The 13,822-nt window shown below is 38.6% G+C and overlaps 1 protein-coding gene across 2 annotated transcripts; it reads right to left on the bottom strand.

The window, feature by feature from the left end:
• Nucleotides 1-214: 214 nt before the first annotated feature.
• Nucleotides 215-13,288, bottom strand: LOC131314883 (ubiquitin carboxyl-terminal hydrolase 5). 2 transcript variants are annotated; one of them, XM_058343802.1, is made up of 14 exons: nt 13,000-13,288; nt 9,805-10,056; nt 8,663-8,807; nt 8,460-8,519; nt 8,239-8,334; nt 7,424-7,463; nt 7,047-7,327; nt 4,517-4,657; nt 4,267-4,437; nt 2,837-3,094; nt 2,562-2,710; nt 1,570-2,148; nt 1,121-1,394; nt 215-524 (listed from the first exon to the last, which is right to left on the bottom strand). In XM_058343802.1, exons 1-14 carry the CDS (start codon nt 13,128-13,130, stop codon nt 345-347), a joined length of 2,757 nt encoding a protein of 918 aa, XP_058199785.1. In that variant the 5' UTR covers nt 13,131-13,288; the 3' UTR covers nt 215-344. The 2 variants fall into 2 exon arrangements, with proteins under 2 accessions (XP_058199785.1, XP_058199784.1); XM_058343801.1 differs by having other exon boundaries at nt 7,047-7,463.
• Nucleotides 13,289-13,822: the final 534 nt, after the last annotated feature.

The following is a 13,822-nucleotide window of genomic DNA, read 5'->3' as shown; positions in this document are numbered from 1 at the left end:
CAGCGGGATATTAGTAGGTTAGTCCACAGATGTTTCAGAGGCTATTCATAGCCCTGAATCCCAAACGCCCGCGACGGGGCTCGAACCTTGGCCTCCCCACATGGGGAGGACAAGGAGTTACCAACGGGGAAAGTAGCCCATTGGTTTCAGACAAAAATTGGCCAAATCCTGGGGTTAAGAAGAAAAAAGGAAAAGGAAAAAGAAACCCCACAAGTAATAAGACATCAAATAGCATTATAAATGCCCCTGATACGGCTGGAGGCTTCGTATTTCCAAATATTTCAGACGAGAAACAGAGGTAGAAAACAAATGTACAGACAACAAATGTACATAATCCCGAGAGATTACTTTCGTGAATAAATGATGTGATCCACAGAGGACTGTGCTCCATTGCTTACCGAGGCATCCTCTGTTTTCACCCGCCGGTAGAAAAGCACGTAAGCGGCAGCTGACTTTACATCTTCTTCGTTTATGGGCGATATGTGGCTGTCGTCAAAATTGTACCACCTGTTTTCATCTAGAAGCTGCAAATTAAAGAAACCTAAAATTTAATATCAAAATTTCTTTTTATACTTTCAGCATTAAAAAGAAAAGTAGTATGTATTTTGAAATGCAAGTACTGAGTGAGTTCAGAGTTCAATAACAACTTCAATTCTACTAAAATATTCAACCATAGGAGGGCGACTTGAATCCAAAACCAAAAGTTCTAATACTATGTAAGATCATTTATTCAAACGAAAGCTTATGCTAATAGTAATACTTATGTTAAGGATATAATTTCTTGATTAAGCTACCACGCCATTAATCGGTTAAATGAGTTAACATTCACTTATTCATAATAGTCAAACTATTCAAGTCTCCATTTAAGTCTGTCAAGTATGGAGACCACGACAACCATGAACCGTGAACGAGTTGTCAATGCCCAAAACAATGTCAAACAAACGAGAAAGTGGTAACTAGTAGAGTTCCCTTCACGTAGATCATATCCCACAAGGTTTATCTCTACTACCACCACAAGATTCCTAACAGACAATGACTGTACTAAATAAGAATTGACGTTCCAAATCTGTATCAAAGAGTAAAGGATCACAAAACACGAAAGTATACTGGATTTCCTCACCTTGATATGGGCAGTATAGTGCCCACTTCCCATTCCGCCATAGTGATTGGTCAAGGCATAGAGTTCATAGAGTTGGCGGCTTGCATTATTTTTGTTGGCTATATAGTTCGTCAAATCAAAGTCGTGTATAGGAAAATTGACAAAGGTTTCCAGCTTGTGCTTCATCGACCTGCTGTATGAGAACCTCTTTAAATGGATAACAAGCACTTCTGGGAGCCTCCAAAGATCTAGCTTCTTGCTTGCTTGCCTTCGTTCCTTGCACTGAGGACAGTACCTAAACATCCGTGCATTAGAAAAGTTAACCTAAAGGTCCTAAACCATACTGCAGAAGTGTGAGAAAACTTGAAAACAAGAAAACACCACATGTCTCACTCTTTTGAGTGAATAAAAAATTGATATATATTTATCATGATGACCGTGGAAAAGAGAAACACAAATAAGAAACTAACCACATGTCTTCAGGAACCAATGGCTCTTCACGGAGAAAAGCTTCTAGGCAGGTGTACAACGAGAGAGGTTCAGTACGAGCTTTCTTCGTCACGGGCCCATTTTTGAATACTTCTGGCAAGTTTTCCAAATAATATGCATCATATTTCTCCAAAAGCTTCCCTGACCAGTCAATAAATACTAGTATTGACATTGAGGATGAGGACAATTTAACGGCTTTATCTTCTCCAACTGATAGATCAATGCATGCATTGTTTTCATCAACCAACTGCAGAGGCAGTTTTGGTAAGGTCACTGATTTTGAGCTGCCACCATTCCTTTGTACTGAATCTTCTACATTAGAGTCTCTGCACGCTGCACTTGAACTAGTGGTTTGAGATGGATCCGAAGCTGGTAGTAAGGTGTTAGTATCAGAAATATCAGGATGTCCCACACTCTCAGTTCTTAGCATCGGAGAGAGCATTGTGTGAACCATTGACTGTATGTCACCTCTTGTAATAACTTCGTCACAAGAGATTGGTGAAACGAGAGGGGTTCCATATGGCTTCCACCCAATTGTGCTCTGGGCATTACTAGTCTCCCTAAAAGATGCACAAGATACAAACTATTAGAAATAATATGTGAGCTCATATAGGAAACCATCCTACAACCAACAATCGACTTATACTGGTACCAGAATCTCCGAGTCCAGTATTATCACAATAAAGTTCAAGCAATGTCCAACATGTTCTGATCAATAGGATTCTAGGAACAGTAAAAATTGCAGGACACCAAAAAACTAACCCCTGAACAAATAGCCCATACAAAGAATGTAAGTGTGTAACTGTTCTCTTTGGAATGCTCAAAAGAAAGTTTTAGATATGTATAAGAGTTTAAACTGAAACTTATCAATCAGAAGCAGTAGAAGGGGGATGTGGCACTAAGCCAATTGGAACGAAGCTGGCTATTTTTGTCTTTCCCTAATCACTCAACTGGTATGGTTTGAGATGCATACCGTTCTTCACGACGGTGTATTAACTGTAGAAATTTTGTATTCTTCACAAACTTTGGAATCTTGTAAGCAGCAAGGTGATCATCATCTTTTATTGAAGACAATAATATTAGAGGATCTTCCAAGAACCGGTGAATCAAGTGACTCCTTATCTGTGAAGAAAACACTAGACCAACTTAACCCCATTGAAATGAAGAAAAATGCACTACTTCCATCCAATAACGAATTTGCTTCAGAAAGAACTCAACTAATGACCAGGAAAGTTGCTAATTAGTCACCTCTGCAAGCAAAAGTTTCTCATTATGCTTTAAGGAACAAGCATTGCTAATGGCTTGGATCAAGTCCCTACAACGCCCCTGTTTTGGAACAGTTATGGTGCAAGCATTTGGTAGTGCACTTCCATCACAAGTAAAGACTGTCACCGCCATAGTACGAGTGGTGGTGGACTGGAGTGGCAAGGAAAGGTACATGAAGGGATCAAATGTAACTGAGATTTTATTACAAGCAGGACAAACCAGAGTTGACTTGTATTGGCCCTGTAAGATGCAGTACAAGCAAAAACATAAACTAACAGTACAGGTCAAAGCTAAGTCGTTAGAGGCGATAAGCAAAAGATAATTAAGGGAAACAAACAGATATACCAAAAGGAAAATAGTAAACAGAAGCAAAAATATTGCAGCGATCCTAAGCGACAAATGAGAGGAATCAAATCAATCATCAAACCAGGATCATCAACCTTATGAGATTGCAATATCTTAGCCAATTTACTAATCTAATAAATAAAGAAGAATCTTAGCCGACCAATACGCAACCACATATAATTGATAACAGAAAACATGCCAAAGTGATATTTCTATATAAGATTGGAAAACAGAACATCTTCATTCCTCATGAAAGTCTTCAACATCTAGCCCAGCTCAGGTGATTAAATCCAAGCAATACCTAAATAAAATTGGTTTTCTATATTACAGTAGTCTCAATACTACAAATATTCATCAAATATGCATCAGTGACAGTATTACATACATCCCTTAAGATACTTTAAGATGGTAGAAAAGAGTAATAACCAAGTTATGTTTCCCACACAACAACAACAACAACAGAACCCATATAGTCCCCTATATGAGGAAAATGTTTTTGGTATGTATATGTTACAGAGAAGTCCATGCCTAATTGTATGTCGGAAAAGCCACTACGCCATAGTCCAGTCTTGTTCTACAGTATGTTTGTATTCAATTATACTAACACACTACTTCTACGGAGCATAAGTACATTATGGATCACCCAAAAATAGAAAGTTGAGTACAATATCACGAAAATATTATGATAGATTCATCAGGACCGTGAAGTCTTCTCACATGACATTGAGACACTACGTCAAGTAACATGGTGAACATCTCAAGCACAAAAATGCATGTTACCCATGCCTTTCCTATCCATAATCAAGTACAGCTGTAAACAATATCATTCAGGAAGACCTAGTATAAAGAACACAGAACACAGAACCTCAAAGGCTAAGCAGCATCCAGGGACGCTAGAGACAGCTAACAACAGCAAAAGGTGAATCGGTGATAGCATCATGTATTTTCCAGCATCTAGTAACTCAACTTAATCTCAACAGAAGCTAGAAATTTCAATATGAGGACCCTAAAAATCAAGTTTGATTTTCTACATGATAACAATTAAATGATGTCCATGCAGTGCTTACTTGGCAAACATCCACAATTATGGAATCATTACGAGAAATGTGATTCGCCCAATACTCATCAGCAACCTCTTCATCAAGCCTTCCATCTGCATCTCTCGATTTTACGTATGGTTTGTGTTTGACACGATTCAGATCTTCATGAAGCCCATCTAACAGAAAAGCCAGGAGTTCCTGAATAAATAGTTAACCATTTAGCTGTCAACTGCATTAAATCTACCATCAGCCTGAAACTTACTTTGATAGACCAGACCTGAGAATCATGCTGATTGTATCCACTAAATTGTGGTGCAAAGCGAGCAAGCTTCGCCTTAAATGGCCGCGGAGCAACTGGAGTTCGTCCAGGTGCCCACAATTTTCGAAGTAACTCACCAAACGCTAGAGCAAGCTCCCCCTATGTGCAACATAGGACCCATCAGTCTCCAAAAAGTGGTTGGTGACGATTTTAAAACTCAGAAAAGAGTTAGCATAAACCCCCAACCCTCAACAATGCAAAATTGCAAACAGAAATAGTCCTATCCTGGAATAAAAAACACCTGTCTGAAATAAACAACTCCAGTAGTAACAAATGATTATGGTTTACCTTCTAAAATAAATCACAACAATTGGTGGTTTGCCTATAGAAATAAAAGTTAGAGTACCATAGCAACTCGACTATAATGAATTTTTTTTCCCACTTTTAACTTATTACCTAACACTAAATCTGTTACCTTTATCTACTCAGATCTACTTAGATATCCTTCATAACTCTTGTTAAAGCATCCAACTCAAAACCAATTGGCAATGAGTGGAGAGGCCACCCAGGCTCATACTAGTTTTGGCGGTTATAATTAACCAATGTGGGACAAGCTCTAACACTCCCCTGCACATGCGACCAATGGCCAACACGTGGAGAGGTAAACAAAGGATCCATAACATCATATCATAATGAAATAAGGTGCACTTATGGCACAAACAACGGGAAACCAATTAAGAGAGTCTTGTCCAAAAGCCTTCTAAACCCTAGCTTTGATACCATGTTAAAGCATCCAACTTAAAACCAATTCGCAATGAGGAGAGAGGCCGCCCAAGCTCGTATACTAGGTTCGGAGGTTATAATTAATTAATGTGGGACAAGCTCTAACAAATCTTATTTTCACACTGCAAAGAGATCCTTGAGACATGCTCTTCAATGCTCTGTTACTATTTGTTGGAATACAAGTGACAAGTCACGATTTAATCACACAATTTATCGCTTCCTCAGTACTCCATATGATAGTTGACCAATTGATCAATTTGGAATCCCTTGCCTCCTCTCTAGACACGTGAAAGAGTGATTTAGGAAAAAAACAAATTTCTTCGGATAAGTTTAAAAACATAAGAGAGGTTATCACAAGAAATTCAGGGTTGAATTCTTTTCCTATTATTTGAATTCACTTAACAATCACTTGCAGCTCAAGTTGTGATGACAAAGACAAAGAGACCTCCAAAACTATAGCATCTTAATTAAGCGAGAGCTTGTGCACCGGGTACACTCTCTCATTGGATTCACAAGAAGCTAAAGGTAAAAAAAAGCAAGATGAAAGGACTATCCAAGACAGGATAGCAAGAAAGAACACCAGTAGAGGAGGTGAAGCAAATAGTGGCATGTGGGGTAATGGAGACAAAACTTTATATGCACAGATTGGTTGAGTTCCTGTAGTATATTTGACACGGATTGGTTGAGTTTAGGTCTATTCACAGCTACTTATGCATAACGGAAGTCAATCTAGTAAGAGGACGAGACTTGTGCAGATAATTATGCCCTTTGTAGACCTTCTGGTTGCTTTCCATAGTTAGTGAATACTCTCACCAGTGCACATTCGCCAAGGTGACACCAGACAGAATAGTGTTAACTGTAAACTGACAAATCCAAACGATATATAGTAAACCTTGTTCACATGGCTGAGATTTTAGTTAGAAGTGGAAAGTGAGCATTGCCTTTCACTGCTGGATGATCAAATTACCAAGACCTAACTGGCTCACCTATTTTAGTCTTAGTCACACCAGCTTTCTTGGGAAAAAAAAAAATACTCCCTCTGTCCCAAATAAGAGTCTAGTATTCCATATTGGGTTGTTCCATAATAAGTGTCCATTTTGAAAAGTTAATTAGTAAAAGTTTGTACAATTATCATTTTGTCCTTTTCAAAAGTTAATGGGTATTGACTTAATGAGTAAAAGTGAAGGATAATTTTGCAAAGTAAAGGTAAAAGTTGATGTGAAAGGTGTAATGATGATGTGTTCTTAATAAGTTGAAATTACGAAGTTGGACACTTAAAAAGGGATGGAGGGAGTATCACAAGATAAATGTAATACTGCAACCAAGTTATATGTTTGACACATCTATCTGTGTCCAAAGAAGACACCAGTAATAAATCATATAAGGGTAAAGAAGATTATAAATGGATCACTTAGTTGAAAAGAATTAAAAGTAACAGTCTTAAACTTGGTAGAGGAAAGCTCGGCTTGGTTCTCATCGGTACTATCTAGCTGAGAGCAAGATTGCTGACAATGAGTTCCTCTTGTAATAAAGAATCTGAGCTAATTAAGATGCGTTCCTTACTAATCAGCTCAAGAAAAATGCTGATTAACCATGGAGGATATACTCTACTGCTTACAGGAATTTAAATCAACTTCACCAGAACTGTCGTTGAACTAATTGTCCTCGTGCCAACTAGATTCCAGATTTTAGGCCAAACTGTTCTAAGGCTTCAGGGACAATAACAAACGTAAACACTTAACTGATACTAGAATATATAACTTACCACCATGCCCAAAGGGTTCTGCCAATTTATTTCTTTATGGTAATCCTCGCGAAAATATCTAGCAAATTCGGGCGTATGAACAAGACATTGTATTGCACTATTCATAAAGCACGTGTTTCCAAGATTCAACAATCCAGTCAGACCACAAGAAGACCCCCTTGTGGTAACACCACTGATCCCATAGGTGTTATCTGACTCTCTACCAGGGGATGTCAGGCTCTGAAATTGTGACGACTCTGAATTGCAGTTTCTTGATAAGCCTTTGCTAGCAGAAAAACCTCCTGCAATTGAAAAGCCCGACTTAGAAGGCTCTACAAGAACTGAGGTGGTTTCCTTGTCAGCAGATCCATTCTCCAGAACAGAACTCATGCAACCACCTAACGCAGAGTTACTATTATCAACAAGCTCCACCAAAATCTGTTTCAAGGAAATACACAAAAAGAGAAAGTCTGGAATGGTAAGCATGGGGACGCCAAGGTCATGGGGAAAAAAAAGCAGCAGCCAATGAAAATATCACTACTAAGATAGATGACACCATCAATGGACGTAAATGAAATTTCTAAATTTCACCCAGGTATCAAGTGTCAACCCAATCCATTAGGCAATGATTTGTGAGATTGAGGAACATCAATACTCCATAGCTCTAAGAGCACACACATGCAGAGAGAGAGAGAGAGAGAGAGAGATTATTTAAAGTTCAAGGAAGCACAAAGGTCCAAACGTACTGTTCGACAATTCTTGGAATCAGATAAATGTAAATTATAAGAGCATGTGGACTTTTTCTCAGTAACTGTTAACACATGCCAAAAGGTCAGCATACAATGATAGTTGAAGGGGAATCACCCAGTAGAACTCCAAAACAGAGCACTAAAGGGTGACAATGCATAATAAGTGTCTTAAAAAAGCTTTTTACTCTGCTTATACTTCTATAATACTTGATTATTACAAAGTTAACTAAAACTCCTAACAATTTTGGTCATGCGGGCCTAGAATTGAAATAACGCAGGTAAAAGCTTAAAGCATATAACAGGGTTCTTAACAGCAAATAAGATATGCATACAGCCACGGCATCCAAGATTTTAGAAAGAAAAAAAAAACTTATTAATTGTAAAACTGGCTTTAATATGCTAAACTTGTTTTGCTATGGAATTTCATAGAAAGACCATAGGTAGCACATCAAAAGAAGACCCACATCTTGATCCATTTGTATGTTGGCATCATCAAGTGTTTTACCCATGTCTTGCATCAAAGCATACTTTCGGCGGCCATAATAGTCCCAGATCCATACCTGCACCAGAGGGAAAAAATAATGACCAACTAAGAGAAATAAGCTTGTCACAAAGCAGCAAAAGTAACCTTTCTAGAAATTAAGCCCAATAATAACAAAAATGAGGTATTAAAATGGCTATTTACTTGCTCTGAATTAAGATCAAAAATCTCACAAGCTCTTCTGTGAAGCTCTCCAATGGTTTCCTGTCCAAATTATTAAATTGGCAAAGAATTGTAAAGAACAGTTAATTACATCACATATATGCAAAGGGGAAGAAGGGGAGGAAGTATCTAAAGGAAAAGAAGCATATTTAGTATCACCATCACAAAATAGTCTAACATCATACCTTTTTGCTTATTCTTATGCTCGAGTTGTCACCCTTTGGCATCAGATGTAACTGAAGGCGTAAAGGATAGACTTCTACAGCTAATTCTGTTTGAGATACACCAGAATTGATTACTTTTCGAGCCAACGTGGGACCCCCTCCATACCTAAACCCAACAAACATTAAGATTTATTTCTTAATATAACCTGTAGATCTCCTTAAGAGTAGTGTAACAACCTCTACAGATGGTCCAAAATGCTAAATAACCATCTTCACTCACTCTCACACACACACACACACACACACACACACACACAGGGGAGAGCACTTCAAGGAAATAGGAGGCAACCAACATGTAGCTGAACTTTTAAACCCTACTCCCTTGAAATATGCCAATATCTAGTTTTGTAACTTCGAACATGTTGATTCAAAATGAGCAAGGATTTCTGCAGCACTTGCCTCAAATCCAGATCTCCTTGTATCTAATCCAATGAACATAAAAAATAAGTTGCTTGATCCATGTGTTCAGCTTCCACATCTTAGGGGGAAAAAATAAACATCTCATCTTTGTGTTCACAATGACATTGTGGAAGGGTTTTCCCTCACCCCTCGCCCTTAAGGATAAGACCAAGAAGACTAATGGTTATCGGATAGGAAACCATTTCCTAAGATACACTGGATGTGAGTAACCAAGAGCATATCATATTAGACAATCCAATTAGGCCCTCCAGAGGAAAAAAACAACTCAAACTTCTTTTTTCTTTTTCTTTTTTGTGTGGAGAAAACATTAACTAAAACAACTCTAGTTTGAATGCTTAACAATGGAATCGAAGCTACAGTTGTCTAAGCTTATTCAGAATTTTGTTAGTACAATATTGACACATTATTATACAAACAAACCCCAGGAAAAAAGAAGTGAAAGAAACCAAAAGGTAAGCTCTCTAAACAAAGTTTCTCTGTCCTAGAGACACTGGCTACCTTATATAGCAATGCCTACCAAGAGTTCCCAATGTTTAAATTTGTAACTCATCTCTCTTGCATCACTGTACCTCAAAACATGCAGAATCTACAAAGTACAGAAACCACAAAACTAGAGAACTGAAACAAGAATTCCAAAGATGAAAAGAAACAGGAAATAACAAATATAAATTGTGCAAGCTTACCATGCATATAACCGATTCCAAACTTCTTGCGGAAGTAATATATAATCGGTGCCTTCTACTAAAGTATCATGGAGATCAATACCAATAGGGGAATCCTCTGATTCTGCTTCATATATCAAATCAGAGTTATCAATAGCAGATGGCCTCTTTAAATTAGTTAAGCCGCAAGAATCAGGCCGGTCAGAAGAGGAACCATCAAGTGTAATAGTTGCCTGGTTCTGGTTGACATACTCCAGCCAATCTTGCCACCACCTGTAATCAAACAGTAGAAAGAATCATGGTCTTTAATACTCATTTTCCATCAAAAAGCTAAACCATTACTAATGAGTGCACATAATCTTGAATTACAGCAAAAATGACCAGGACAATGACATGCCTATGTTATCCAAAATATTTTTCCAAACAGCCAAGAACAAGGCAAATGCAGAAAGGAATTGCAACTTAATTGGCTAGATTTTCCCAACCTTCTCCTAAAGTTCATGTGAGACATACAGGCAAAGATTGCTCCACTCACTACTGGGGAGATAAAACAAAAAATCTGTTTTCTTCCATCCAAGAATTCCTGGGACAATGTGCAAGGCCAGGGGATTGTTTTGTTACAGATTCAGAAGTAGTGAGCAAGGAAAGTGAAGAGGAATCTACAAGATTAGGAAAAAGAACGTCCGCGATAGGATTGAAGTTTGTAAGAGAGTATTCATTTCATATCCCTTTTGCCCCATCTTAAAGAAATTCATCTGAACTCCCAAACAGGAGGAACTATTTTTCTTAATACATCATGATGAAACTACCATCAACCAACTAGACACTTGGATAACGATAATCATTCTCCAGAAATCTTTAGAGGAAAATTGCAAAAATGTTTCTGGATATTTACTTTCAGCTGCAAGAAATGATATGATGAAACATCAAGCTGAGGAAATTTCTGCGTAAATTTGGCGAAACAGAAACCAAGTGTATTCTTGATTCTAAATTATTTCCATGGTGATTTGAGGAGGGTTTGCTGGGAAAGGAACTGGAAGCAATGAACTCTCAATGGGAGACAGTCCAGACGGAAGGGATAGTAGCTAAGTCAGAGGAGCTCTCACAAATAGAATCTGAGTACCCCAGATAAAACTTAGCTGGATCAACAATACAGGGATCACCCCAGGGCAGAGCTTCAATTAGTAAACTTTACAAATGGTTGTTGCTTTTTATACAAAGGGAACTTCCGTGAGCAGCTTCAACAATTTAGGTAAGCTAAGGAGATCTTATCGGGAAAGCCAATGAAGTAGTTGACTCTATAGCCAATAGGGTAATAAAGCTGGGTCCACAAACATGCATAACAAACTTTTGTTGAAGTCCAGCAGTCTAGAAAAACTTCATGCTAGGAGTATTAAAACTACTCCCATGAAACTAAGGGCGGGACAGAGACCAACCAGTATCTCACTAAAACTGGAGCTGTGGAGCATATATCTGTTGATGTCTCAAACTTTCGCAATGCCAAACTAATTGGCAGCCTGTGTTGGAAATCGATTCTTGGATGACAAGCAAAACAGCCATGTTTATTGGCTTTCTCAGTAGGATTCTAACACACTTGACCTAGAGTGTCATACTTAAACACCAAGTACTTTGGCTCCTGTCAGTCATGATCCAGGTCCCATTGACATACGACCATTTCAGTGGAGTTGGATTGAGGGAACTAGCATTGCCCATTTGGTTTCGCATTGAGAGCCACTCTGATTTTGTTGATAGGTACAAACTTCTGTCTTACAACGAGGCTGGGCCATTATGGGTTCCACCATTGGAAATGCAGATGAAGTTTATCTTCCATCTTCACTGAGCATTTAACAATCAGCCATGTTGAGGGGGGCAGATCATGACCTAATTACTGTTTCATCAATCTTACAGCTAATTTTGACTTTACTTCAACTTTATAAAATGTTAAGAACCCTAGGGAACCCAATCGATGATGAAAATGCACACAATATTGGTTAAACAACAAAGTCATTACTCTAACCAAGTTCCACTTTCCACCAACCAGCGTTGCTGATGATAGTTGGCAACTGAATAGTCGAAGGTGAGAGCCAGCCAATCCTACAGTCCATTGGACTATAAAGGATTTTGTGAGCAGCCACTTTGTGCTTACATTGCCAAAGGATATGTTTTTCTTCAGGCCTCTCCCGCCCACACCTCCATCAATTGGGGATTATAGGGGCACGGCTATTTTTTGTATGTTAAAAAAATTGGATAAATGACCTGTAACTTTGATGACCAGGAACAATGCACTGTTGCTAAAATGACTGTGAAGTGCGTCAAAAAAAAAACAGATACTGCAACTTATTCCAGAGGCAATATTCGGGCTACCCAGGCAAGGAACACAAACTTACGTAGTTGATTCATTGTCAATTCAAGAATGTCTAAGCTTGGTAACCCTTTGAGAAAGGCCAGTAAGGGGGGCATGGAATGGACATTTACACTGCTTTTTATCGTAACGAGGACACCTCCTAAGGCAGGGCCACTTTGTACACACCCGTGCAGGGTAAATTCTAGATACCTGCAACCACATACAAGCAACTGGTACTGGGTAACTCGAGGCATTCTCGGCGCATGCTGAACACAAGACCTCTGGATCTGCACTTACTTTTATTCGTGCAGTCTGGTTCAAAACTCAACACATATGAGAACGAATGCCTCGGGGGGGGGGGGGCGGGGGGGGGGAAGAGAGGAAACAGAGACAAATATGTGGTAAAACACTTCAAACAGAACTACGGAAGTTGCCAGCATTTTAACCTGCATTCATCCACATTAAATGTACAGGCAAAAGAAGGGAAAGTTTAAAAAAATTCCCTTCCCTTGTTTGGTTTGAGAGAAAAGAGAAGAGAAAATGGCAAAATAGTGTTCTAAGCAGTAAGCATAGTAAAATTTGCCCATTTCTTTTCTCACATTTTCCTTCTTAATTATTTTCCCTTCCCTCACTTTCCACAAGTTCCAAACAGATAAGGGTCACATACTCTGAATTGCCCCCATAGCTAAAAACCCTAACCATTGATACAAAAAAAATTACTGTCGGAACTTCAAATAACGATTATTCTACGGGAGACCTAACAACGAGACGAACCTCAAAAACATCGAAGAACAACGTCTCCAACCATCGATCTGAACAGATTTTCATGTACAGGAAAGAATGTATAGAGGAATGGGGCTCGGTACAAGTACCTTTGGGTGATTAAGTAAAACGTATCGCCTTCTTTGGTCTGAGCTTCGGCAGCCAAGGAAATGTCCCTAATCATTACCTTCTCTACGTCCGGCGTTGGCTCCGACGAACTACACACTGCTGTCTCCGCCATCACCCTCTCTCTCTCTCTCTCTCTCTCTCTCTGAGGATTTCAAACGGAAATGAAGTAGGTAGCGTACGGATCAGCCATTTTCAGTGCAGTTTATACCCTCCTAGGCGGAGGAAGGGTGTAGGGCTAAGGGCGTTTTTGGAACTCGAAGTTTGGTTAATGGGAAAGGGAAACAACAATTATGTTTCGAGATTCCCCAATAGTTCGATTGCTTTGTTAGTTTTTTTTTTTTTTTTTAATTAATTTTGTCACCCTCCTTTTTTATAACGGCATTTTTCTTCTTTTACAAAACAAATCACTTAATAGAGATACAAAGTGAAGTGTCTTTAGAAAAAAAAAGAGTGGCAAATTCATTCTCCTTTTTAGGGGTATGCGAAAATTTGTTGATAATTAGAGGTACCAAACAGATATAACCGGATTGGCACAGACGCGACACATTTAAGAGGGGCACGGCAAAAAAAATGCGAAAAATTACTCCATTTCCCTTCTACTTACTTTCTTTTATTTACAAAAATCAAACCAAAAGCAAGGCATTTGTTTCACAACACTTATATCACTTCATTTCGTTGCTGCCTCTTCTATTTTCTTCTCATTCGAAATTTCAAAGTACGGACTTAAATTTTGGTGCTCTTGATTCTTGAAGTTACTCCGTAGAATGACATTTTCTTTATAACGACGTGATAACAAATCTATCA

Source organism: Rhododendron vialii, chromosome 13a (assembly GCF_030253575.1).
Source record: "Rhododendron vialii isolate Sample 1 chromosome 13a, ASM3025357v1".
Lineage (NCBI taxonomy): Eukaryota > Viridiplantae > Streptophyta > Magnoliopsida > Ericales > Ericaceae > Rhododendron > Rhododendron vialii.
The sequence above is the reverse complement of the archived record's forward strand: the minus strand, read 5'-3'. Positions and strand labels throughout refer to the sequence as shown.

Coding starts and splice junctions, on each gene's coding strand:
- LOC131314883 (XM_058343801.1), bottom strand. CDS start 13,130: ATGGCGGAGACAGCAGTGTGTAGTTCGTCGGAGCCAACGCCGGACGTA. Junction 10,057..12,999: donor TTTTACTTAATCACCCAAAG/GTACTTGTACCG, acceptor GTTTGATTACAG/GTGGTGGCAAGATTGGCTGG. Junction 4,658..7,046: donor AGAACCCTTTGGGCATGGTG/GTAAGTTATATA, acceptor TGTTGCACATAG/GGGGAGCTTGCTCTAGCGTT.